Source organism: Zalophus californianus, chromosome 7 (genome assembly GCF_009762305.2).
Source record: "Zalophus californianus isolate mZalCal1 chromosome 7, mZalCal1.pri.v2, whole genome shotgun sequence".
In the NCBI taxonomy this organism is placed as follows: domain Eukaryota; kingdom Metazoa; phylum Chordata; class Mammalia; order Carnivora; family Otariidae; genus Zalophus; species Zalophus californianus.
In genome coordinates, this window is record NC_045601.1 from 38,489,236 (window position 1) to 38,517,038 (window position 27,803).

The 27,803-nt window shown below is 42.9% G+C and overlaps 1 protein-coding gene across 6 annotated transcripts in view; it reads right to left on the reverse strand.

Annotated features, from left to right (window-relative positions):
* Positions 1–25,035, reverse strand: part of TPD52L1 (TPD52 like 1) — a 98,226-nt gene extending 73,191 nt beyond the window's left edge. For all 6 annotated transcript variants that reach the window (XM_027603131.2, XM_027603127.2, XM_027603126.2 and 3 more), the window contains exon 1: positions 24,807–25,035. In XM_027603131.2, coding sequence (XP_027458932.1) covers positions 24,807–24,825 — 19 coding nt within the window. In that variant the 5' untranslated portion in view covers positions 24,826–25,035. The remainder of the gene's footprint in view (positions 1–24,806) is intronic.
* Positions 25,036–27,803: the final 2,768 nt, after the last annotated feature.

A 27,803-nucleotide genomic window follows, 5' to 3' on the forward strand; every position in this document is an offset into this window, starting at 1 on the left:
TAATGTAACAATGGTGTGTTTGATTTTTTCTTATTTCATATTTGCAATTTAGTTTACTTTTTTTGTTTATTTGTTTACTATTTTGCTGGCTTGGTAGCATCTTGTCCATTCCTTTTTTTTTTTTCTTGTTAATGTAAACTACCCCTTTCAGTTCTGCAAGTTGTTGCTTCCTCTTCACAGATACCTGTATTAAAAATCATCTGAAAACAAAATGCCTAATACTAGGAATCAGATAACATCAAATGTTTGCTATCTTATACAAACAAAATGCCAACTATTTCTTCCTTCCGGACATATTATTCCTACATCGTTTCCCCCTTGCTCCTGAAAGACGAGAGCTTTGATTCCCTCTGCATGTGGATATACCTGCCTCTACGGTAAAATCCCAGAAGCTGATGATCTCAGAGCCAGAGGGTCACATGTAACTTTGGTTTGGTCAGTCCGAAACTTTCGCAGGAGATTTGTGAGAACAACAAGGAAGAGGCCGCTTTTCAGCCACTTCTGCTATTCCTGAAGCCAAACAGTCTGGGAGTCACTGGCTTTCTGTGGCTGAGGTCACAGTGGTCCCCTCTAACTTCACGGAGTGACCCATCCGTTTTACTGGTACAGACGGGAACAGGTGTAGTACGGTTCTGAAGCCAATGGCAGGAGAAGCAGCTTCGTGACAAGGCAAACCCCGACGGCCGGCCGTGGCTTCTTCATCCCAACTGCTTCTTAATGGTAGCGGTGGCACAGTAACACTGGCCCCAGTTCTTGGGAGTAGCTTTAAGAGCTCTTCCTTAAAGTCTAGAGTTTACTACTTCAGCTATACAAAGATTCTGTGGCCATTTAACATGGCTCCATAGCAAATTCCTTCCTGTTTAAAATAAATGGATGGCCGGGGGAGGGGGGGTGGCTCAGTCGGTTGGGCAGCTGCCTTCGGCTCAGGTCATGATCCCGGGGTCCTGGTCTCGAGCCCTGCATGGGGCTCCCTGCCCCGTGGGGAGCCTGCTTCTCCCTCTGCATGCCACTCCCCCTGCTTGTGCTCTCTCTCTGTCAAATGAATAAAAATCTTTCAAGTAAGTAAGTAAGTAAGTAAGTAAGTAAGTAAATAAATAAATAGGTTCTGTCTTCTGCAATTGGATCTTGAGTGGTACTTCCTGGATCTTTCTCCCCATACAACTTCCAATTTTTTGCTGAGATCATAATAATTTAGTACTTTTGGTTTTAGACCAAGTTTCCTTTTCAATGTCTCTTCTATGTCAAGAATCCTTACTTAGCACTTACGTTAAATATCACTATCATTATTTGTTTACATTGAACCAACATTTGAGTATCAACCAAGTTGCGAGGGAATGGGCTTTGCAGGAAGAAAAAGACACTAAGACTTGATCCCTGTCTTACTGTTCTATAGTCACCTTCACCGATTTTATAATTTATAGTATTTTATAAATATTTTCCAATTTTATTCTCATACAATTCAGTGATATTTTCCTCATGGTTTTTATTAAAAGTATTTCCCTGCAGGTCTTCCAAGTGGAGTCATACAGAGAAATCTCAACAACATAGAGGTGTGCTTCTCTGTTCAAGGCCCTTTACAAGGCACCCTTCACCTACGCTGCTTTCACATATTTATATCCCGTCATTTTGTACAAAAACCTGGCTCCAAGCTCACCCCTCCAAGAGGTTCTCCTGCACAGTGACCCAGGCTGGCCAGCCTGAACATTCTGGATGCTCCAGTGTTCTACATGTACCTTTAATGCTACTTTCCAAGTATTCTTTTCACTCCTATTTTTCATTGCTATTTATTGTATAAGGACTGATTTCTACTGGAAATTCCTCAAAAAGGGGGAATTGGACTTTTTGGCTGTCCCCATAGTTTTTAACACAGTGACTGGCATGAAGTACTCAAAAATAACATACCTTGCATGCTTAATCCCCATAACATATATGTGTGTGTATTCATACGTGGCATATAAACACAGGCGCACACACACGGTGATTTTTGAGTCCTTGGTGCACAAGAAGCTTAAACTTCCTCGTCCTCCATCTACTCATCTGTGAGGTAGAGACACAGTCACGTACTGTGGAGCTATGTTCTGGAGAAGATTAAATGGGATCCTGTATGGCAATGCTTCCTTAGCCACTGACCAGGGCCCCAAGGTGAGGAAACTGTGGAGATGATAATGTCTGACAGCCAAGCCAGCGCTCCTCACATCCTCACTCCCTCAGCTATTCTCAGCCAAATTTATTTCATGGTCTTTCCGATGTACTCCCAAAGCAAAGGCAACTTTAAGAAGCAGCCATACCAACACCTGGAATGTCATCACATACCCAGATGGCAGGTTCCCTCCCTTTCTACCTTCAACCAACTCTCAAAAACCACCCCCTCAACAATCTTCTATTACAGAGGGAGCCACTTCTTTTCACTTCACCCTCTAAAAATGCAACTCCTACAACACTTCACTCACGACTTCCAAAAAAGGCAGCTTGTACTTACACATGGCCAAAAGTGGCATAGCACCGTGTGTTTGCTCAGGGCTTACATACTTCCCCCATGCCTTTATGTGCTTTTGATGTTTGCACATCTGCCTTAGAGAAGTCACAGTTGCCGTTTAAATTGGTTTGTACCACGCCTAGCCCAGTAACACACAAATACTGGCTAAAGAAAGGTGCCTGGATGTGACTCAGCATCTGTGCCTACCTACTTTCCTAGGGATGCTGGTCATTATGCTTAACTGGTTTCTAGAATGTACAGCTGCCGAGGAACACAATAGTACCTCCCTAAACCCAGTACTGTCCAATGTAGGAAACAAAGGCAAAAAAAAAAAAAATTAAATCTCCTTACTACTTATAGCCCACGGACAAGTCCTTGAAACAGAGTGACATTCCTCTAGGAGCTCAGCTGCCTCGATGGTAATACTTTGCTAAGCGCGAGAGGCAATCTTAGCTTAACATTACCCCTACCCCCCAAAATCCTGTAAGTCTACTTTAACATATACAAATTCCTTTGAAAAACTTCCTTTATTTCTACCCCACCCCAAGATATATATTGGCATTTGAGCCACCAATATACATCTGAAGGGTTTCATGACTAAGCTTTTATAAGACAGTAATAAATGACCTTTTCCCAACAATAGCTAGCCCCCTCAGGGTCCTGGAAACCTTGCTTCCAAAATTCCTTAGAGACTTAATGCTATCCCTAAGCCCCCCCCCCCAACTTGAAAGGATATAATCAGTCATTCCTCACAACCCCAGTGCGGCTCCTTCTGCCCACGGGTCCTGTCCCCATGCTTTGATAAAACCACCTTTCTGCACCAAAGATGCTTCAAGAATTCCTTCTTGGCTGCGGGCTCTGAAACTCAACATCTTTCCTGCATCGGTGTCCTTGAGGCAGCCTTGTCCATAAGAACGGCCCTGAAGGGGTGATCTAGACAAGAGTCACCAGGAGAGGGGCAGTCCAAAGTCAACTTTCCAAATGAAGCCCAAGTGCCCCCCAGAATCTTCCTCATATCCCAGAGACTCCTTAGACCCTGGAATCAGTAGACTATCCAATACTGACTCCCTGTAGGTCTCCTGGAAAATCCTGGCCCTTGTCAACTTGGGAGAAGAAAGAGTCTGCCCTAGTTCATCATACCCCCAGAATCTATACATTGCATGGCACATAGAAGAGGTTCACCAAACGTTTGTCAGTAAATAAATATCATAAAATAGTATATGCTTCTAACTAGGTCTGCCCTCGGTGCTAGTATAAAATACCCAAATTCTTTTTTTATTTTTTTATTTTTTAAGATTTTTATTTATTTGAGAGAGAGAGAGAATGACAAGAGAGAGAGCACGAGAGGGAAGAGGGTCAGAGGGAGAAGCAGACTCCCCGCCAAGCAGGGAGCCCGACGCGGGACTCGATCCCGGGACTCCAGGATCATGACCTGAGCCGAAGGCAGTTGCTCAACCCACTGAGCCACCCAGGAGCCCTAAAATACCCAAATTCTATAGTGATTCATAGTCTAATATTTATAAATCCCATGATGCTGATTAAGTCTTGGTTTGGTTTCTTCTCCCTCTTTTTTCTGTAGAAACTAGACAGCATGTACACAATAAGGTAAAATAGCTTGTTGGCCTCGACGCGATTGCTGAACTCCCCAGCTGCCTTAGTTCTTTTGTTGTACCCTGACTGAAATGTTTCCTGAGTCTCTTAGACAGGTGTGTTATTTAGTTCTCTTGATTATTCCTAAGTTTTCCTGAAGAGGTACTTGTATTCTGACCTCTTCGTTCTCCTGAATTTTGGTCTTGGTATCATTATGTCTGCTAATCATTTAGATCATATATTATCAAGTTTGCTAATTAATTACTACAAATTAATTACTACAGGGTATAAATTAAAAAATTATGACATCATATTCATTACTTGGTTCACTGCCAACAGATTCTTCACCTTTTTGGATTTTCTTTTTAAATATATATATCTTGGGGGCATCTGGGTGACTCAGTTGGTTAAGCATCTGCCTTCGGCTCAAGTCATGATCCCAGGGTCCTGGGATCAAGTCCTGCATTGGGCTCCCTGCTCAGCGGGGAGTCTGCTTCTCCCTCTCCCTCTGCTCCCCATCCTGCTCATGCTCTCTCTCTCTCAAATAAAATCTTTAAAAAAATTTTTAAAAGATAAATATATTTTATTTTTAAGTAATCTCTATACCCAAAGTGGGGCTTGAACTTATAACCCCAAGATCAGGAGCCTCCTCATACTCCATGGACTGAGCTAGCCAGGCACCCCTTACCTTTCTAAAAGAAAAAAGCCAACTGTAGACTCGAACACAACCTCTAAGATTATTCTAAGCCATCATTTTCCCCTTTTCTGGTTCTAGCCTTGTAATTTGCACAAGAGTAACACCAGCCTCCTTCACACTACCAGAAAGTACCATGAATACTCACAATTAGATGTACCTGAAAGCATTCAGCTAATATAAAGGGCTATGCTAATAGCAAGTCATTTGGCTGTGATTCTGTGGGCCCCTAGAACAGAAGCTGGTAGGATTCTGTTTCTTTATTTAAAAGAACTCTGAGCAAGTAAATACAAAACATTCTTGATACTGAATATATCATTAGAAGGACCAGGAAACAGTATCTTATATAGATGCTAAACAGTCTCATTTTGTGTTTTCAATTGTAAGTGGAATTATCCAGAATGTGGTAATTAACACTCTCCTTCATGTTCTCTAATCAAGAAACAACTGACTGGTTATAGCCATATATATATATATATATATATAGTTTATATATATATGTAGTTTAGTTACTACATATATATATTAGTTACTACATATATATATATGGTTATAGCCATATATATATATATATATATATATAGTTTATATATATATGTAGTTTAGTTACTGAACATATATATATAGTTTAGTTACTGAAAAATTATGTACACTTAATTTGCAAATTCTAATGGGTCAGTAATTTCAGGACCTTCAAAGTTAAAGTAAAATTTTAATCAATTAAAAAATGTTATAAACCATGCTTGGCACTAACTGTATCCAATTAACTACAGCAGGTGGTAGGTAATTGTGGAAAAACACTTACTGCAGATTGCAAATAAATCTGTCTTTTGAAAATGTAATAGTACAAGACTGCCTTTCTTTTCCCCTTGCTTCCCTCCTTTCTCCCTTTTCTCCCTAAAGGAGTCAAATTGGCTTACAAAATTATATATGATGAACTAACAATTACATACAAATAAAACAGGGGAGTTGCACAGTGGTTATTTTAAAACAGAGGTTAAATTGAGCTGTTTGATGATGCTCAAAGACTGAGTGTAACAGTCACCCACATGATAGAGCACAAACTGAGGAACAGCAATACCCAGAGCTGTGGGTTCAGGGTGAGGAAAAAGGTGGGGTCAGGTTGGTATCAGAGTTTTGTCCAGTGGTGGATTCAAGTGTGCTCACACTCCAGGTAGAAGGTGACTTTCCTTATTGAAATGGTTTTTAAACATCCTCCCTTAACCAGACAGTCCATAAGATGCTGCTCCCCAGAGCAACACAGCCCTTTCCAAGTATTTCTTGGAATGCTTAGATAACAGTATCATGCATGAGAGCAGAAAAGACTCACTTTAAGTAAGAGCTTCCTTTTCAGCATTTTTGTCCATAAAAAGATCACGGGTATTCAGAGTGAGTAAATTGAAGGAATAGAAAAAAAAAAAAAAAAAAAAGAAGTTAGTACCCTAGAGTGAAAAGAAGGAATGGAAGATCACTCTGCTGTCTTGAGCTTTGTCCTATGAAAAGGAACTTGTGCCTTAAATACATACCAGGGACAATGAAATTATGAGCACTGTAAAAACAAAACAGTAGTGTAATTCTCATTGTAAATAATGAAACAGAAAGAGAAAAAAGAAATACAAAGAGAAAGGACAGGAATTGAAATCAAAATGGGAAAAGGATGATCTGCTTGTAAAATACTTTGAATGATTTTTCAAGTTAAGTATTCAACTACTAATATGAAGGAAAACTAGCATCCTATAGTGTTAAACAAGCGCTTTGAGCTCTGCTGCGGGGCGGGGAGGGGGTGTTACTGTAATTCCGATTCACACTGAGGGAGTCCAGTCTCTGAGCAGCTGTCTGCAACCGGGAGGCAGAAGGGGACAGCCCCAGGTCTCTGGGGCTGTGCTGTCCTGCCTTAAACAGCACGCAGTGAGGGTGGGCTTGGGTAGCTCTACAGTGCACTGAGATAAAGGAGAACGAAGGAGAGCTGACACAGTGTTTTGCTCTGGAATTTCACCATCTCCTGGAGAGCTCAAATTGATCAGGAAAGTGACTGAGGAAGTTGCGTCCAACCTATAGGACAAAAACCACGAGGGGTGCCTGGAATTTAGTCAGACATGTCTGTGACGATGGAGTGGCCTGAAGAGTATGAAGGAATTCGGGGTTACATCAACGGTCTCTATGGTTGGGTGGAAAGTCACCTTTCTGTTTTGTAAGAGCCAAAAAAAAAAAATGCAAAATCCAATCAAGTGATGTGGGGGCTGCAGGTTTCCCTTGAGAAGACATGGAGTTATGGACACGGCAATTATAACTTCAGCAATTATTCACCAGGGTCACCAGTGGGAGTCCAGGCAATGCCCCAACACCAATCGCTGGCCTTTGTACAAACAACCTCAAGAGTACTCAGAAAGCCACCCCTCTCTGTTGGGAAGGAAGCTCAGTTAACCCTAGCGTCTTGCACAGAGTATCAATCCCAGAGAATAATCTACAACCACCACTCCACTAACCCCTCATTTCACAGCCCCCCTTTCCCAATTTATTGTTTTCCTTAGCATTTACCAACTTCCAGTATATCTTTCATTAATTTGTGTTGTCTATTCTTTGCCTCCTCCCAGGAATGCGAACTTCCTGAGAGCAGAAATTTTCATTTTGTTTGCTCATGTTTTCCTGGAGCCTAGAACAATGCCTAGTACACAGATAGTTTAAGTGGTTATTGAATGAAGCAATGAACGGATTTAAAAAAAATGAATAAAACCAAAACCAAGAACTAGTGTTTTTGTAAAAGGCATCTGGATATTTGGTATTTTATATCATGTTTGAAAGAATGTGGTCTATTGAGAGACTACCTGTATTATAGTTACAATTTTAAATGTTTGATTAGGTAACTGATTTAATGTGACTTTTAAGTGGAAATTTGGCTAGGTTCGTAAGTAATATTGGAACATTTAAGAGAATTCTAGATTTACTGTATTTATACACTTGATTTTTAGATTTATAAGGTTTAAGTATTCAGGAAGGCTAGTCAATTAGAAAACTGAAGTACTTAAATATGAAATTGAGCATATCAACTAAATCTGTATACCAGTTACAAAGTTCCTTTAAAAGTCTTTATTAACATTTGCTAATTTTACCAACAGAATAAGATTTGCCAGTTGTACCTAGAAGTATGTTTTCTGAATCTGACTTTAATGAACAGAATGTTAATTTTTAAATTTTAAACTTAAATTTTAAATTTTTAAATTAAAAATAAACGTTCAAAAGAGTCTTTTCAACAGGACAGAGGGAAAAATCACCACAGTGTGCTGCCGAAGGTGAAAGGCTGCATATATGTACAAAGAGAATCACAGAAAACCCAAGTCCTTGTTTTGGGTGCCCTCACTTATAAGAAACTAGCCTCGGTCAATCCCCTAATCTCTTGGAGTGTTTTCATCCACAACATAAGATTGCATGAAAGTCCCTGGAATTCTAAATGATGACACTGTTCCTTAAGGACATAAGACAGATTCAAAATGCTGCAGGGGCTGAGAAGAGGGGGGATTCCTTGCACGGGGAAAATCAGTTCACCAGTGGAGAGAGATGTGACAAGTCCAGATGAAGGGAAACAGCATTCGAGGCAGACAAAACCACATGAGCAAACGCTCTCGCATAGGAAAATGGAAAGTGGGGAGTCAGTGGAAAATGTTCAGTGGTGAGCCAGCCAACAAGTCTGGTCAAGAGAGCACTCCACCACCCCACCAATGTGTTGAAGAATCTGTCTCACAGGTCAAAAAGCTAATGTATTAGCAACCTTTACCACATCTGCCAGGATATAAGAAACAGTTTACTAACACCTTGATAGTATTTACATAGGACCTAAACAAACAATTAGTTATCAAAATTATTTTATCCAGTTTATTGAGATTAGATTTTACAAGAAGGATGTTTTTACTCAGTAATTTCTTGGCACCTTATTTAAAAATGAGCTACATTACTTCATTAGCCTAAGATGAATGATGACTCAAATATTCATCTTACAGAATACATCTTCAGTTCTATGAAACTGAAAGAATACCCACATAACCTGATATTTCTGTAAAAATTCTCGACAAAGCTAAAAATACTCTCCACTGAAAGGTCAGTAAAATTTGGAGATGAATGGATTCATATTCATCAATATTTCAAACCCTAGCAGGCTATCAGCGAGGTCTTGGGGGAAGTGGCACATTCAGGGAAGGAAATAAGCGTTTTTCAAGTTTCATTCAGTAACTACTTGCAGCCTGCATAATGTTTTTAAGCAACACAAGAATACAGACATATTTTCCCCTAAATCTTTATAAATTAGCTAAGCAAAACAGGCCACATGTACATTATAAAAGAAAACGTCACCAAATTATTGTAGCTTCCATTTCTATAAAGGAGACTTTCAACTGTCCAGTTAAAATAATTTGAACAGGTGTTGCTGACCCAAGATTTTCAAATGCATTGAAAATCAGCTGCTCAGGCAAACCACTCCCCATGGGACTGGGTTGAAGCTCTCCTCCTCATCCCTCTTCCACCTCGTTGGAACCCCCACGCCAGGACAACCAGGAAAACATGGGCACCCAAGCACACGGTCCATCTGCACATCTCACACTGAGAGTCTCAGTATTTGCTCCATATTTGTTCAGTGGAAGTTAGAGAAACAGAATACCCATTTCTTTGTAAAATATACATCAGGTATCCAGTGACCTCTTTTCTTTTGAGCTGTCCCACAACAAAACTCTATTTCCACAGAAAATTTGAATGAGCAATGCAGAATTTACTAACTGAATTTACTAATTTACTAAATTTACTAATTTACTAACAAAATTTACTAATATCACAGGCAAACTAGGAGGGGATTTATAACTTTTCCTGGGCCGACATCATTAGAAGCACCTCTCTTTTTTCTTTTTTTTTTTTTAAGATTTTATTTATTTATTTGACAGAGGGAGACACAGCGAGAGAGGGAGACACAGCGAGAGCAGGAACACAGGCAGGGGGAGTGGCAGAGGGAGAAGCAGGCTTCCCGCCGAGCAGGGAGCCTGATGCGGGGCTCGATCCCAGGACCCCAAGATCATGACCTGAGCCGAAGGCAGATGCTTCAAGACTGAGCCACCCAGGCGCCCCTAGAAGCATCTCTTTTTCTAAGTTTCTCCCTCTCAGCCCTCAGGCATCTCCTTCTCTCACATTCTTTCTTCTTTTTGTCCCTCCAGAACTCAGTTTCTGTGTGCCCTTTCCACCCCACGTCCCCCTAGTTCCCCCTGACTCTCTCCAGATCCCCTTCAGTCCCCTTTTCTTAAGACGAGGAACTTAATTCTGTCCCAGCTTCTGTGTTTATGTTGATATAGCTCAACTCCTAAGTTTAATGGTCATCTCCAGGATTTCAACATCAGGAATGACACTGAACGACAGTGGAGCCATACTGACAGCTCTGACAATCACCCCAGCGCTTCTTCAATTTGGGGAGCTTTTATGAGAAGTTATAACACAATTTTTAAAAAAATATTAATTTCTTACAAAAGTTGCAATGTTCACACACACACAACCCCAATTACACTCTGCCAGGGTCATATATGACGTATTTACTCAACAGCATTCATTCATCGTTTCCCCATAAGTATTTACATAGCACTATCCACGAATGAGTCATTTTCTAGACCACTGGTGACACGGCCATAAAGAACAGTTGAAGTCCCTGACCACAAGGAGCTTAATGCCCATTGGGGGAAAAAGAAAATAATTATACATAAAATAAAATGCCACAGTGCTACAAAGAAAAATCAGGCAGAGTAAAGGAGATAGTAATGGATCACGTTTTTAAGTGTAATATGTATGTATGTCTATATATATATATACACATATATACTAAAAGTTTTCATTTGTGCCTTTTTTTTTAACATTTAAAGTGGCAAGAGCAGAAATCTACAGTTGTCATTAGAAGCTTTTCAGAATACGGAGAAATCTCAAACAGGCTGCTAAGCAACAGACACCAGGATTTTCAGCCCTGCCATCCGGAACACACACCTATTTTCACGGTTTTGCATTCCTTTAGCACGGCTGCGCGGTAATAATTAACCTCAAAGCTACGAGAGACCAGAAACAAGATCTGCTAACCGAACAGATTAGCTCTGCGGCATGTTCCCCAAAGATTTATTAAATTATTATGAGAGAAGCCATGGCAACATAAATAAAAAATTTAACCTGTTCATCCTCAGAATGTGTCCAAACAATAAATGTGGCTTTGTAGGTCTGCTATGTACATCATTAATTTTCATCCAAGTAAATAAAGAAGGACTAAAAGAGCAACCATTTAAAATATTTATCCTTGCTTGTATAGATATTTGTAAATTTCTGGGTTTTGCAATATTAAAATATTCTAGATAAGTGTCTCCTAAGATATTTATCCTCTTTCAGTGCATTCTAGTGGGTACAATTTATGCTTCAGAAAACAACTCTGCACGTGGGCCAGATGTCCAAAATTCTATCAACTTATATATTTATTTCTATCTTCAACCTACTCATCTTTTCTTTGCTCCAGCAAGCTATTTTTAACTTTGTGGTAGGTGGTATACAAAATCCAAAGAATTTTCCGATAAAAGAATGCATTAAAGGTAGTAGCTCAACACCTAACTGCTCTAACAAAAACAGGGCAGTAGGCTCACAGAGGAAGGACTTCGGTTCATTCACCTGTTTCCCTACCCGCTGGCCCAGCACAGAGGGTGTGTGATGCATATTCCAGGAGGAATTAATAAACGAACCTCACCTTGTCATAACAGTACCCAAGTGCAGTCACAAGCACCTCACACGCATTATCTCAGTTGTCCCAAAGCCCGCAGGATGGCCGTCACTTTCCCACTTTGTAGATGAGCTAGTTAACTGAGATGTGAGTAAGGTGAAGATCACATAGTTAAGAAGGGACTGAAATGGGACATGAATCGAAATCTTTGTGACGACATCCATGCTTGCCACCACCAGGCTAGAGTCCCTTTATAGGACAGAACCTTCTTTTCCTTTCATCGAGTTTATTCCTCTTGGCTTCCCCCACCCAGGACCACAGTCTTTCCTCAGCCTGAGGAAATAGTGAGTATATAGTCACTGACTAAATGCAAAGGACCAGCCTCTGGAGTAAAATTTTAGGAACTGCATTTGAAAATAAAAATACCTAGCCTGTCTGCAAACTTTCCATATTGAAAGGGTAGCAAACTTGCTTCAAGGAACAACAGCTTCATACATGGCTACTTATTTCATCAACCCACAAGAAGACTCTCCCCTCCAGTACCGTAAAACGGTCTTATTAAAGTAACATCCTCAAGGGAGTACCATCCCGTCATGTCTGTCATATTCTATTGGTTAGAAGCAAGTCACGGGTCCTGTTGGAAACCTAGGGGGAGGGATTATACAAGGGTGTGAGTCCCAGAAGTCGGAAACGTCTGGGGTCATCTGAGGGTCTGTCCACCACAAGTACCAGGAGGGGCTTTACGCATATGCAGGTGGATGGCCTCGTCCAGCGAGTTAACAACAGAACTGGAAACGAGGCGCATGCATCCGAATCATCTGGATGGTACGCTAGAACACAGATGTGCCGTCCTCAAGTTTCTAATTTAGTAGGTCTAGGGTGGGAGCTTGCATTTCTAACAAGTTCCCTGGTAAAGCTGATGGTGCTGGTCCAGGGATCACACTTCAAGAACCTGTAGACTAGCCTGTCCAGGCCACTTCCACTGCCACCTCCCAGAGCAGCCAGCTCTCAGTCCTTTAGGATGAGGAATGTACATCCTGGCAGCACGTTCTGCCCATGGAAGGCGCGTGCATGCAAGCCTGGTGACACACAGAGGGCTTTTTGGGCAGACAATTCTGGAGTCCCAGATACCTAAAGCATGGTCTAGAAGACGAGGAACACAATCTAGGTGGGCCTATAGACATTCTCAACAAGGCTCAGACAGACAAAGTTAAAAAGACACCCTCTAAAATTAATGGCTCAGGACAGGGGGTCAAGAATGGTGAAGGGTCAGACTTTATCCTACTTGCAAGCTAGCAAATTAGCCTGTCAGCTTCACAGATCTTGGCAGAAGACACAAGACTCCTGGATCACAGAAAAAAAGACAATTACAGCAACAGCAATAGCCATAGTAACATCATCGCATCAGCTCCTTGAGCCCTAATTCCAAAAGGGTGACATGATGAGGGTCAGGTGTTGTCTGTTTACACAGTGGGGTATGTTTCAGGAAAGTAACGCTGAGATTAGGAAGCCCTGATTTCATAAGGTGGCTGCTAGCAAATCTACCTGACACCTGGTCCAGAGGGAGACTTGATCTTTATTATCCTGGACAGTAAATCAATCTACCCCTAAGGGAGACAGTCTCTCCTTTCCAAGGCCACCTGCTATGCAAAACATCCCTGAAAAGACAGTGCAAAGAAAAGTAGCTGTTAATGCCTTCGCTCAGAGGACCAGTTGTGCAGAAACTTGAGAAACCTATGGAGATTTGTCTCCTGACAACAGGGGTCCAGTTGCCAGGCCTCAGGGTAACCCTGACTGGCAAGATGATGAGGACACAAGCCAGCAAGGTAGCTGAGGAAGAGTTTTTGAGGCAGAGGCGTCAGTAAATTAAAAGGTGCTGAAGACCAAGCAAAGGGAATTAACCAGCAGGGTGTTGGGACACAGGGTCAGGGAAGTTACAGGGGAGGAAGGGGAATATAGATCACAAAGCATCCTTCCTTTCGGCCAGTGTAAGGACTCTGCCCTTTATTCTGAGCGAAATGAGGAGTTACTGCAGGGTTTTGAAGGGAGGCGTGGCATGGGACCAAATGTTTTGAGAGGATCGCTCTGCTTACCATGTTGGGAATGGACTGAAGATAGGCCAGGGCCAAAACAGGGAGACCAGCTAGAAAACTCATGCAGAAACCAGGTGAGAGATGGTGGTGGCCTGGGCCAAGGCCCTATCGACAGAAGGGTGGGAAGTTGTTGGACTGGAGGTATATTTTGGAAATGAGACTGGAGATGGGGTATGGTAGGGAAAACCCGCCCAAGACAAAAATCTCTCAGGCTTTGGGCTTTTGCATTTGAAATGGAGTTGCCATTAACTGACAAGGGGATAACTTCGGGAGAACTAGCGATATCTCGGGAGGAAGGAGATCAGAAGTTCAATGTTAGTCATGTTAAGTCGAGATACTTATATTAGACATTCACGCGGACATATCAAGTAGGTAGTCTGAAGTTGAGGGGAATCTGAAATTCGGGAGCTGTTAGTGTCTGGGTGGAATTTTAGAAGCACGAGCCTGAGTAGCTCACAAGAGAAGGAGTGCAGATAGAAAGGAAAGGAGCTTGAGACAGGGCTTGTGAAGGAGGAGGGGGAAAAAGAAGTCGATGCCCCGGAAACCAAGAGAACACAGCACTTCAAGAAGTAGTGAGCATCTATGTACGTCATGCTGGTAGGTCAACCAAGATGAGGACTGAGAACTGATCACTGGAATTTTTTTTTTTAAGAGAGAGAGAGAGCTAATTGGGGCACCTGGTGGCTCAGTCTGTTGAGCGACTCTTGGTTTCAGCTCAGGTCGTGACCTCAGGGTTGTGGGATCAGGTCCTGCTTCTGGCGCCAGGATCTTTCCCCTCCATCTCCCTCCCTCTGGTTCTTCCCCTGCTCACACTGGCACACGCGTGTGTGCATGCTTCGCTCTCTTTCTCTCTCTCAAATAAATAAATCTTTTTTTTTAAGATTTTATTTATTTATTTGAGAGAGAGAGAATGAGAGATAGAGAGCACGAGAGGGAAGAGGGTCAGAGGGAGAAGCAGACTCGCTGTCGAGCAGGGAGCCCGATGCGGGACTCGATCCCGGGACTCCAGGATCATGACCTGAGCCGAAGGCAGTCGCTTAACCAACTGAGCCACCCAGGCGCCCTCAAATAAATAAATCTTTAAAAAAAAAAAAAAAAGGTAAATCGTAAATTAAAAAAAAAGAGGGAGAGCAAAATTTCTCTTTTCTCACATCAACTGGAACCCAAATTCAAAGCTATTTTGGGACCATTATGCCTCTGCCAAATATAACAGGTCCCATTACATCAATCTAAAATATTTATTTTCCCACAGCCTTGGAAAAGGGCTAAGTAGAACAGACAAAACTCTGAGAAGGACAGAGGCCAGCTCCGCAGAGTCGGGCACAGGGCATCATTGGAGAGTAGAGGGCACTGAGCCCCTCAGGAATCAAACAGAACACTGGCACCAAGTTCTTTCTTTTCCAGAGCTCAGATCTCCACAGGAAGGTAGTTGTTGTACCTGGATATGTTGTAAATTCCTGGCTCTTTGCAAACAAGCATATTTAACTGTAAGTTCACAAAATGTGGGATGAAGCCAAATAGAAATGGGTTTTTACCCTTGTTAAAAAGGAGATGACAGGCCCAAATGAAGTTGCTTCTGCTTAGTCCCACCTCAGCAAATCAAGACTTAATACCTAACCTAACTGCAGTCTCAGCTTCTTCCAAAAAGTAACCTTTAACCAGTGAGGCTGGAGTCAGAGGTCAGCGCTAGTGGGGTAATCCACCTGATGGACCTCTTCCGACCCCCACAGATGGGGAAGGTGACCTTGCCTGAAACAATCCACTCTTTGCTAGAAATTTCCTTTTTCTTTCCCATCCCCTTCTGTCTATAAGAGCCTGCCATTCTATGCCGCTCCTCAGAGCCCCTCTCTGCTTCCTAGCTGGGATACTCCCCAATTCATGTATTGTTGAAAACAGCCAATCAGATCTTCAAATTTACTCAGCTGAATTTTGTTTTTATAATAGCCTCCATTAGCAAAGGTCATCAAAAGTTGTATCTGTATCTAATTGTAAGATATGGGATAATGATGTGGAGAACAAAGGCAAAAAGAAAAAAAATTAAATTTTCTTACAACTTACAGCCCATTGAGAAGTACTTGAGACGGGCACAGTGACCTTCCTCCCCAAACTCAAGTGTCTCGATGTTAATACCTTGCTGGAGGCAAAAGACAACCTTAGCTTGACATTAGCCACAGGTCCAAGATCCTGGAAGTCTTCTTTAGCATACAAAAATCCCTTTGGAAACTTCCTTTATCTCCATTCCCTCCCTCCACAAGATATAAGTTAGCAAGCACCTTCCAAGCATATGGTCCACTGATATACATCTGAAGGGTCTCACGAGCACAAGTTTACTAGACAGTAGTAAATGACCCCTCAAGGTTCTGGAAACCTTGCTTCCAAATTCCTTAGAGACTTACACTAGCCCTAAGCCCCCCCCCAACTTGAAAGTATATAATCAATCCCTCCTCACAACCCCAGTGCGGCTCCTTCTGCCCACGGGTCCTGTCCCCATGCTTTGATAAAAACCACCTTTTTTTTGCAATGAAGATGTCCCAAGAATTCTTTCTTAACCGTTAGCTCCCTGACCCCAACATTTCACATCAATAGCAGGATATAAAAGGGTAGTGCTAGATACCACTGATCGACTATTTGCTCCGAACTCGTTAATGAAGGAAGGAGCAACCCCATAACCTAACTGTTGAGGAGAACAAAGGCAAGAGAAATGTAGCAAAAATTAAATTTCCTTACAACTTGCAGCCCCCTGATAAACACGGGAGACGGGCTGAGTGTGACATTCCTCACGGAAGGCAGGGCTGCCTGAATGTTGATGTTTCACTGGGGACTAAAAGCAACCTTATCTTGACAGTAGCCAGACCTCCCGGATCCTAGAACTCTTCTTCAACGTGGAGAAATCCCTTTAGAGACGTTGGTGATCTCCACCCGCCCCCCCAAACTTTAAATTATGTATCAGTCACTCCTCACAATCCCAATGCAGCTCTTTCTGCTGACGTCCTGTCCCTGTGCTAGAATAAAAGCACCATAAAACGCCTCAAGAATTCTTTCTTGACAGTTGTGCTCAAGGACCCTGCATCAAGAACCAAAAAGAATTTAAGTGAGGGAGGGAAGGGGCAATACTGTGAACTCCAATACTTTTCAAATGCGTATCTGAACCTCTTTCCAGATATGTTTTGCATCTGTTTACTGTTACCCAATCCATCTTGCTTTTTTTTTTTTCTATACAATACTTGCTTTTTAAATGTATTAGGTTGTTTATGAGTAAATACAAGGCCTTCCTCTCTGGCAGTGCCAATGCAATGTCTGGCCAGAGGAGCCAAGCTCTTCTCTAAAGTACAAAAGGATCTGTCAAGTGCCCGTGTGCGGCCCTGCCAGGAAGTAACCACCTTCCTTCTGGCTGGTGGATACTCCCCTCACATCTTCTGCATGCAGATTTCTCAAAATAGCAAGATCACATTTCAAAGAAATTTCTGAATGTGTGTTCTTATTTCCACACATTCTCAAAACTGTCGCGGTGCAACAAATGCAAGTCCTAATTCTCCCAACATGCTCCCTTCTTTCAGGGACAGCATCCTGGAGAGCAGGCTCTGGGCCTGAAAGCGGAGCGAGCATCCCATAAATGACTGGAACCCCGCCTGGCACACAGTAGGCCCACAATAAAGAGGTATTTTCCTTGCCGGTAATGCGCTTCTTGCACAGGGGAAAATGCGAGAAAGCGATAAGTAAGAGCCTCCCAGTCTTCTGAAACAAAGTTTGCAGGAACCATGGATATGTCGAAACTCCCAGGTGGGGCTCTGGGGTATCCAAAATGGAATAACAGGGGCCAAAGACTGCACTTTCCTCTTGGCCTGCCCTAACTCTTTTAAGTAAGGGAACCCCCATCCTTCCATGATGCTTTCATGTACAAATGAATCCACCTTGGAAGCCAAAATTTTGGAAAATACAGACAATTTTCTTTGTAGCTCTCATTGCTACTTTCAGCTCATTCATGTGTGGCGGGGAGGGTGAGGGATCAGAGAAAAAACAAATATCTGACAGCTCGAGACTCGGAAATCAAGAGATTTGAAGAGATCCCCTCACCCAAGCTTTTTCTTTTGAATGAATCCGCTAGGCTTCTAGGATCCTTCACGAGGTGCCTGCTAGTGATCAACAAAAGAAATGTCTAATTATAAGAAAAATGCAGTTTGCAATTTTCAAGGGGTTGGAGGATTCTGTATTTTAGATACACATCAGGAAAATGTAATTTGTAAGGTACAAATAACCATAGGTAAGTTTGGAGATGAGGCGTAACGTACACATACATTTCCAGTGCATGATACATTATCTGGCTAAGCGCAAATAGCAAAGTGCCAGATTTTTGTCTTTTGAGAAGGAAGCAATATGTTGGTGACAAAAGGGTCTTCTTGAAAATCTGTGGTTGTATTTTGGGAATTTCGTCTCCTCTGCATCAAAATGCAACACTTATAAAAGACTCACGCTGTGAGAAACTATTTAAAATTTTATCTTTCCTTGGGGACCCAAAGCTTTCTTTTAGCCAACTCAAATTCATTTAAAATGTTGTGCTGCCTTCCCTGGTGCATTAAGGATGATTCTTAATTTAATACAGATATTTTAAATAAATTGCACTGCATTTCTTAAATATCCAATGGAAGGTAAAATGACAGGCTTGAAAATTCAGTTTGGGATCATCCTTTTTGTGTTCTTCACTGCATCCTACCTCAGTAAACTGAAGAGGTGGCTTCACCGTGTTGGGGACAATTCAGACCCGCAGTAATAGCGAACACGTGCATTATATGGAGAGCAAACCAGGAGGATGGCTGAGGCTGATGTCCTCTTTTTTTGCCACTTTAGACCACAAACATTTAACATGGAAATTGCTACAGTAGCTTAAGGACAAATCCACTGACTATTCGTTTTTTCCACTAGGTACCTTGTTAAAGTAGGTATTGTGCTAATATGCTTGGGAGACAGCTAAATAAATAAAACATATTCACATTAACAAGTAATTATAATACTCAGGAGACTAAAGATCTTTCCTTTTTGGGTACTCCTTGAGATTAGTCCTTTCAGCCAGCATCCTACTTTCCGGAAACAAGCGTGCAGATCCTCATGTCTCTTATTTATTCTACAGTCCTGAGATTACGGATATGAATGAACACCAAGCGGAGTAACATATTTGAACCATTCCACATTTGAACTGGCTTATCTTTGCAGTTGGTAATAAAATTCTAAACTGGTTCTAAGAATCACACGGCTTGTTGTGACTTACTGAATTCATCTTGAAAACAGAACTAAAATAGCACGTTGTTGATATAAGAGCACACTACCACCCCACCCTACCTCACCCCACCCCCGCCCCCAGCTTGCCATATTATGGGGCCTATTCTTGCAGACCTCAAGAATTCTGGTCATATTCTCTCAGACCGAGACCCTGCCCATATGTGGGATGGACAGTGCAATTAAGGCCTGCCCTTTTAAAACCCCCTTGACCATATGAATATAAAGCAAAATCTATGATTTGTAACTCTGCACACTGACTGCTTATGCATACCAATTTAAGGAGATGGTACAGAACAGTAATTAAAATCCCAATGTACGAAGTCAAACTTTCGGATTACAAATCCGGGCTCTAACACATCCAAGCTGTATGAATTGGAGAAAGTTGGGTAACTACTGTCTTTCAGTGTCCTTATTTGTAAAATGAAAATAACATTACCTTCCTCAGGATTTCATTTTAGTAATTAAATAACACAATTTCGCAGTGTATAACATGGCATCTGGCATTAAAAAAAAAAAAACACTAAAATATTATTGTTATTGTCACCCTCAATGTGAATTAGTTCCCATCGGCACTCTAGTATTCAAAAACTCCCATTGGGATGGAACTATGTAACCTCCTCAATTCAGTGTGCATTACCCATGGGGATGGCCCTTCCTAGCTATCCTCCCTGGAAAGATGACTCATGCCAAATGCATCTTCGTCTTCTGCTGGCATGCGCTGTCCTGCACATGACTGTGGGGCTAGCGTAGGGGTGAAGTGGTGAGGCTCCGACCCTGGACGCAAGCAGACCTGCAGTGAAATTCTTCCTCCCCCACTTAATTTTTCTGATCTTTAGTTTCCGTGTCTACAAAATGAGTTAAAAATAATGGTATCTGGGCACCTGGGTGGCTCAGTCGGTTAGGCAGACTTGGGTCCTGGGATCAAGCCCCGCATCGGGCTCCCTGCTCGGGGGGGAGTCTGCTTCTCCCTCTCCCTCTGCCCCTCCTCCCTGTATGTGCAGCCATGCAAGTGTGCTCTCTTTCTCTCTCTCTCTCCCTCACTCTCTCTCAAATTAATAAAACCTTTAAAAAAAAAGTAATGGTATCTATCCCATAGTTGTTACTGTAAGAATTCAGTAAGATAATGCATGCAAAGTTCTTGGTCTCTGCCACTAAAAGCAAGAACCAGTATTTATATAGTATTTATCATGTGCTGGGAACTGTTTTAAAGCATTTTGCATGTATTAACTCCTTAAATCCTCAATACAATCCTACAATATAGGTACTATTATTATTCTCACTTTATGTATGGGAACATCAAGGCCCAGAGGGATCAAGTAACTTGTCCAGGGTCATATTAATGGTAAGTGAGAATGACAGACTTAAAATTCAGGCAGTTTGCTTGGATTCTGGAATCTTAACCATATCCCCTGTCGCTTCTCAGTAGTAAGTTCTTATCGGGTATTTGCTATTACTACAGTAATCAATAAATACTTGTTGAAATATTTACCAAATCAACGTTTGCCGAAGCACTTATTTATTATTTACTGAATCTCACTAAGTGCCAAATCTTGTCACAGGCCACAAAAATGGACTCTCTTGCTTACAGGTTTTTTGGAAGCAACTTCTCAGATTCTGCCTACCCAAAGTATTAAGGAAACAAGAAGTATATTAGGGCAGACAATTTGAAATAGGTTCCAGTATACTATAATATCTATCATTTATATGATTAGATTTTATAAGAATTTTAATTAAAATAACAGTATAAGATTTGCGCAAACGACTAACTTTAATTATGGATACAATACTACCTATTTTAAAACTTTTGGGGGGAAATAAAACTACAGGAGGTAGCTTTGAAGGCAGTAAGAACAGTCTTAAAAAAATTTTAAAAGCCATAAATTAAAATATGTAACACCTACCTCCCATAGTTTAAGGTTTATGATTATAGTCCCTGAAATATATAAAACAAATCATTTCCTTGAGTAATCGGATCCCTACAACATAAGAGACCTAACCTGTTGCTATTTGGCATGGAGAAGAGGGATTATTTTATTGTTTTCTTTGTAAACAAAGTATTACAAAGCAAAACTGTCTTCCATGCAATATTAAGAAAAAGGATATAACTGTATTCAGGTTTCTAGGGCTTTATTCCTTGCCTCATTTTCTGTTCTGATCCTTGTTTATTTTCATTCACCTGTTTCTAATTTACATTATCTTGCTGTGTTTTTTAAACATGTATAAATTGCTGTAAGTTCTTCCTGGAAAAACATGGGTGTAAATGAATGTCCTGTGAACAAAGTATAATTATAATGGAAGTTACCCATGACATTTTCGTTTTAATGGATTTGGAAACAGGTAAGATTAATCTGACATTTATAACTTCACGTCATTTACAGATCTCTGAGAATCCTCCTGAGTAGATTGTCTGAATTTAAAAAATAGTTACTGCAGTAGGCCGAATAATGACCCCCAAAGGTAGCAGGTCCAATCCCTGGGACCGTAAATGTTACTTTATATGGGAAAGGGGTCTTTGCAGATGTGATTATTTAAGGATCTTGGCATATGGAGATTATCCTGGATTATTCAGACGAGCTCTAAATGAAACCACAAGCATTCTTATAAAAGACAGAGAGAGATCTGATAGAGAAGGCAGTGGGACCCCCAAGCAGAGACTGCAGGGACGTGGCCGAGGAATGCCGGCAGCCACAAGAAGCTGGGAGAGGCAAGGAATCAGTTAATTCTCAGAGCCTCCAAAGGAGCAAAGCCCTGCTCAATTGTGGTCTGGTGACAGTGCTTTTGGGCTTGCAGCCTTCAGAACTGTGAGGATACATTTCTGTTGTTTTAAGCCACCAAATTTGTAGTAATTTGCTACAGCAGTCATAGGAAACTAATACAATTATTTTTAAAATTATTTTTAGAGCGGGGAGGGACAGAGGGAGAGGGAGAGAATCTTAAGCAGACTCTGCACCGAGAACAGAGCCCTCCTCTGGCTTGATCTCACAACCCTGAGATCACAACCCGAGCCAAAATCAAGAGTCGGAGGCTAAAGCGACGGAGTCATGCAGGTGCCCTGAAACTAATACAGTTATCGATCTAAATATATACAAGTGTTAAGTGGAGAGAAAATTTTCCTTTTAACATTAAAGACACTAGGAAAGACAAAAACAAAATTATTTCCTAGAGTAATGAAATCTTGAAAGGTGGTTTAAAAAGATCAGGAATTTTTATTTCAAAGGATTGCCATATGTTTCATGAAAATGCTACATTCCTAACCAAAGTCTCTCTAATATATCAATTTTATTAACGCAAAATTCTCTAGTACCAGGAAAGCAAATGGGAATGTTGGCCTCCTATAGACTTGTCATTCCACACTGTTCTCCAGCTCCTTCTCATTGAATCATTCTGTGCATAATCCCACCTCTATATTTTCTGTTCTGTCGGCTTCCCAGAATGTCTTCTTATTTTGCTGGAAGTAATTATTTTATAAAGTCAAGGTATATATTTGCAGAATTTCACTTATGGAAAAGTTTAAAAGACCCTGCTGCTGCATTTACTGAGCTATGCATACAAATCATGCTTAAGCACCTACAGGTCTCCTGGAAAGTACAAGGGAACATCCCAGCGGCATTGCCTACTTCATCTCACTCAATTTTGCTTGTTTCTAGATCAAGAGGCAACAAGATAAGCCATCCCCACTCGAGATAATTCTAAAATAAATCGTGCCGATGATAGAAACTTGCACTTAAGAAACCAGAGGAGTCTCTTAGAATCTAAGAGGCAATTCATTTGGCTAGAAACATGTGTCAAGGGGTAAGAAGATTTTCCTATTCATCTAAAACTATAAACATTTTAGGAAAAGTCTTTTTAGAGAACTTAATAGATCTGCTGCTTAAATCACCAAAAAAAGTCTGAAAATGAAGAACTCCAAGAACTGGGAAAATGAGGATTTAAGAGGCATATATCATCCTTCTGGTTGTAAAAGTATAACGTTAGAGTCATCCTTGATACCATCATCCTACATACCCATTCCAAAGTTAGCTGATTTTTCTTCCTAAGTAGTTCTTAAATCTGTTCATTTCTCTCCTCCCAGCTGACTGTCACCCTAGTCCAAATATTCCGAAGACAACTTCACTTGCCCTTTAAGGTGGGCTCCCCGCCCACTCAGATTCTACCCACTCATGAGGGGGAGGGAAGAGTGGCAAAGGGAGTAGGGGACATAAATGGGGACTTCAGTTTTCTTTTTCCTCTAAAAGTGCCAGGCCTTGAGTGGGAGCAGCACTCACTGCATGCGCTCTGCTACTCACTGCCTACTTGATGTTACAAGGAATTCACATGCTCTGCCCGTTTCCTCTCTGGAGAACGGGAATACTTCATGCGACTGTTGCCGAGAAGTGAGTCAACACAAGCACAAACAGAAACACAGTAAACAATCTTCACTATTTTGATTATCACCTACTAGGCCAAACTTTCAGGCTCTCACTGGAGCTATGTGGCCCTCTTTTAGATCATTAACACGGCTGCGATTTTACACTTCATTTTTCAGTAACTATCAAATTAATGTCTGTTACTTCCTCTACTATAAATGTCATGAAGCCAAAATCAAGTCTGTGTTTGCTCCCCCTAGCACAGTACTTGGCAAAAGGAAAGCACTGGAATATTTGTTAAGTAAATCTCGCAAGTAAAGCAAACCAGTGACACCGATGCTTCCGACCTATAGTTTAGCTGTCTTCAGAATTCAGATGAGTCTTATTCTCCAATGTCAATGAATAACCAATTACTTGGGAAGCTTTCAAATATACCCATGCCCAGGCCCCAGAGATTCCACTTTGATTGATCTGGGATCGGTCAGTATTTAACACTACAAATAATTCTAATCTGCAAGGCAGGTTGGAAAGCTCCAGTGTTGTTCCCACCTGCTTCAGGTCAGGAGAGAAGGCCTTCAACCCAACCCCTGCCTTTGAATCTGATCAGCAACCCCCACCCTTGGTTGAATTCTCCTTTCCTAATTAGATAATGGGGAATAAAAAATACTGGCAGCAGCAGCTTTATGGGCAGGATCTTGGCTGATGGAACACAGCAGGATGGTTCGTACTGTTCAGACGACTGTAATCCTGGCAGCAAACCTGTTGGGTGGCTTCAGCCCAGGCCCAAGCACCCACCAAATCGCTCTCATTCAGGAAAGGGTCTTGAACCTCTTCTTACCTTTATTTTTTTTAATTTTTTTAATGGGCACAGTTCCATACGGACTCCCTACCCCTGGTCTGAGTGTGACCCCAAGACACGAGGCTGCCCTGGTGACGCCGCCGCCACGGGCTCCTACAGCGGGCGACCCCGGTAGCGGGGAGCGAGGCGGCCAGACCGCGGCCGGGGACCCTGCGCGCCCCGCCCGGGGGAGGCAGAGGTCTCTCCCAGCCCTGGGAAAGCGGGACACACGCGTCTATCGCTGGAGATCCCCGGGCGGGTAACGCTCTCCTGCCTCGGAAGGCAAGTCCTGGCTCCGCGAGGCCCCAGCGCAGCCGGGGGCCCCGGGTCTCCGCGGAGCCACCGCTCCCGCGCGCGCCGCCCAGCCCGAACTTGGCACCGGACGCCAGCCCACCGCTCAGGCCTTGAGGAGCCGCGCTCCCTCCCTGTTCCCCCAAGGGCAACGGGAACGCCTCGCGGATTCCGGACCCAGCACAACAGGTCCTTCGGGCACCCGCGAGGATGGGAAAACGCGGGGGGCTGGGAAAAGAAGTCGAGCACTCTGTGGGCGCATTTCCAGCCGAGGGACCTCCCCACTTAGCATCTTCACTGGCTCCAGCCACACAGCAAATCCTGAGTTTGGGGAGCAGGGATTATCCCGCAGGCTCGGGTAGGAGCGGAGTTGCGGCCGTGTGCAGATGGCACCCATCCGCTCCGTCCGAGAGCAAAGTTACGCGGTGCCAGGAAAGCGCCTCTCTGCGCGCCAGGACGCGACCCTCAGGGCGACGGGCGACCACTCACCTTGCGCCTGCGCCTCCATGGTGGCCGACTTCGGACTCCGCGCGGCGGGGCTCCCAGGCGCTTCCAGAGAAGCAGGCGGCGGTGCCCGAGCTCGGGACGCAGCTGGCCCCGCCGCCCGCGTCCGCCCTCCCACTGCGCACTTGTCGCGAGCGCTGCGCGGAAGAGGTGGGGGACCGGGGGCCGCCTGCACTGCCGCTGTGGTTAGCTCCGCGGCGTCCAGTGCACCTGGCCCGCACCACGCGGGGAAGGAGCCCGCCGCTGGGCGCCACCTGCCGGCCGCTCTGCGCATGGCGCCGGAGGCGCCCACTCCGGGCTCCGGGCGCCTGCTCAAGCCCTACAAGCGCCTGACCCAGCCGAATTGGGCCCTCCAGCGCGGTGGCCAGGGCAAATCCCGAAGGAGAGAGGAGGGAGGGTGGATTTACAATACTGAACCCTAGCTCCCGGTGGAAATACGGAGTTTGGATCCTGTGATCCCCTGCACTCAACATTTTTGTCAAATGATCAATGTATAACCTTGTTTTATGTGGGTTTCTGTTTAAAGATACCTTATTTAATGTATTGTTGACTCATGAACTTTGAGCTCAGGGCCATCATCATTAGAACTGACACCTGAGTGAAACCTAGTAAGCTTATCTAACTGAACAACATTTCACGGGAACCATTTTAAATAGCAAAATTAGCCCCCTTCCCCCAAAAGCACAAAAATGGTGTATCTGTACTCTGTGAAAAGGGCACTTGTTTACCGTCTGAGAGCTGAAACAAGGTAGAGCTTAGCCTTGTCTGACCTCAGCTGGAAAGGTATGCCGCCTGCACGCCCAAGTTTTTCGGGGCTCTGCCCAAGTCTGGAATGACCGCAAAAGCCCTGCATTGATTTTGCTGTCACAAACAAATTTTAATAATGAGGCAAATTCATAGATATGGAGTCCTCAAATAATAAGCATCAACTGTGGGTATATTTTCTAATTTGGAACCCATAAGCCATTCCTGTAGGCTGATGAAGCAGTCACATTTTCAGAGGAAAGACTAGAAACGGACAGTTTTGTTCCAAGCCTGGCTTGGCAGGGTGACTAGAAAGCATAACAGAGAAGAAAAATCAGCTCATGTCTCACTTTTTCAGGTCTTTAGCCCTTACACATCTCTTTCTCTTCACATCTACACATTCTCCATCTGTAAAATGAGAGGTAGTATTTATATACATTTGCTCTTGAATGGTTTGTCATTATTTTTTTCAGGTTTTTTTTTTTTTTTTTCTCCTTAAAATAGATGTTAAGGTCTGTCAGGGTCAAGTATGTGTCCCGTATCAACCCCCTCCCATTTCTTGCCGAAAAGCCTTTTACAAATTCATAGCTCAAAAAAGATTTATTGGGGGCGCCTGGGTGGCTCAGGTGGTTAAGCGTCTGACTCGATTTCAGCTCAGGTCATGACCTCAGGGTTGTGAGACTGAGGCCTGAGTGGGTTCTGTGTTGAGTGTGGAGCCTGCTTAAGATTCTCTCTCTCCCGGGGCGCCTGGGTGGCTCAGTGGGTTAAATGTCTGCCTTCAGCTCAGGTCATGGTCTCAGGGTCCTGGGATTGAGTCCTACATCAGGCCACTCATTCTCTCATTCTCTCAAATAAATAAAATTAAAAAAAAAATTCTCTCTCTCCCTCTTCCTCTCCCCCTTCTCACTCTTGCTCTCTCACTCACTCTCTCCCTCTCTTAAAAAAAAGATTTATCGAAAAAGCAACTAACCAGCAGGTTCTATTTCATCCATGCTCAAGTTACTGTCAAAGTACAGACTAATAAATATTAATAGAGTCTTACATTTTCACTTGAAAAAAGGTACACCCATGATTTTGTGGCACATATATAAACATGTCAGTGTTTTTTGTTATGTTAAAATGCCCCTGATTTGTAATTATGGACATAAAAATTGCTCTACGGAACACCAAGCACAGGGCTTTTATTTGGCTTCTGGTGATAGGGACCGTGGATGCACCAAGTAATGAATCAGCATCGCCGATTAGATCACTTTCAGGGTCTATCCAGTTGTTCTGGTCCTCTCTACACTGGAAATTAAGCACCAGGGTAGGTTTGACTTCCAGCTGTCAAAAGGAGCTAGAAAGAGTTCATGACTTTCCAGCTTGGGTCATCTAACCTTTGTCTAAGTTGTGACTCATTTTTCTGATGTACAAAATTTTAAGCTACTACCCCCCTTAATGTCCTTTGCCATTTTTATAATAATTAAATATCGACAGTCATTCAGAAATATTAATTGAATATATTCTCTGTGCCAGGGCTAAGGATACAGGTCAAGGGCATGATCCTTCTTCCCCAGGGAGTTCATGGTCTGGTGAAAAGGAGAGAGAAGCAGATACTTTATAAGGCAGTGCAGTGTGGTAAGGGCTGTGCAGGACATAAGCCAGTGTGCTTGTGAGCAGTGAGGAAGTCCTCCTAACTCAGACGCCTGGGGAGATAAAGGAAGGTTTCCGTGAGGATGTTTGCCTCAGCAGAGTCTTGAAGGAGGAAAGAATTAACGGGGTAGGCTGTGCTGGCCCCCAAGTAATGGCTTAGCCATGAGAGACTATGGCTTTCCCTTCCATTTCCTTGTCACTTATGATGGTGATTTTCCTTAACTTCCTTAAAGCTTAGTAAAGCAGCCATCCCGACCCTCTTCATCTCTGGCAGGTCTTCCACAGGGAACACAATGGGTGGGTGTTTGATTAAGTCAGTGAAATCCTGGTTTGCCCCTCCTGAATTGATCTTGTTGCTGATGCAGTGGGAACCTTAGATGTCCAAAGGGAAGCTGTATTCAACAGTCCTTGCCTGAACCAGTTCCAGGTCACTTGTTACATAAGGTGCTGAGGGGGCCCTTGAGCAGTGGAAGACGAAGAAGGAAGAGGAAGAAAGGACAGATAAAATGTGCCACTCTGGCTCGGGAACCTTACTACTACACTGAAAGAGAACATGGGCTTTGAGGCTCCAGTTTTAGGTCTTTACACTGAAAATTACTAGCTGTG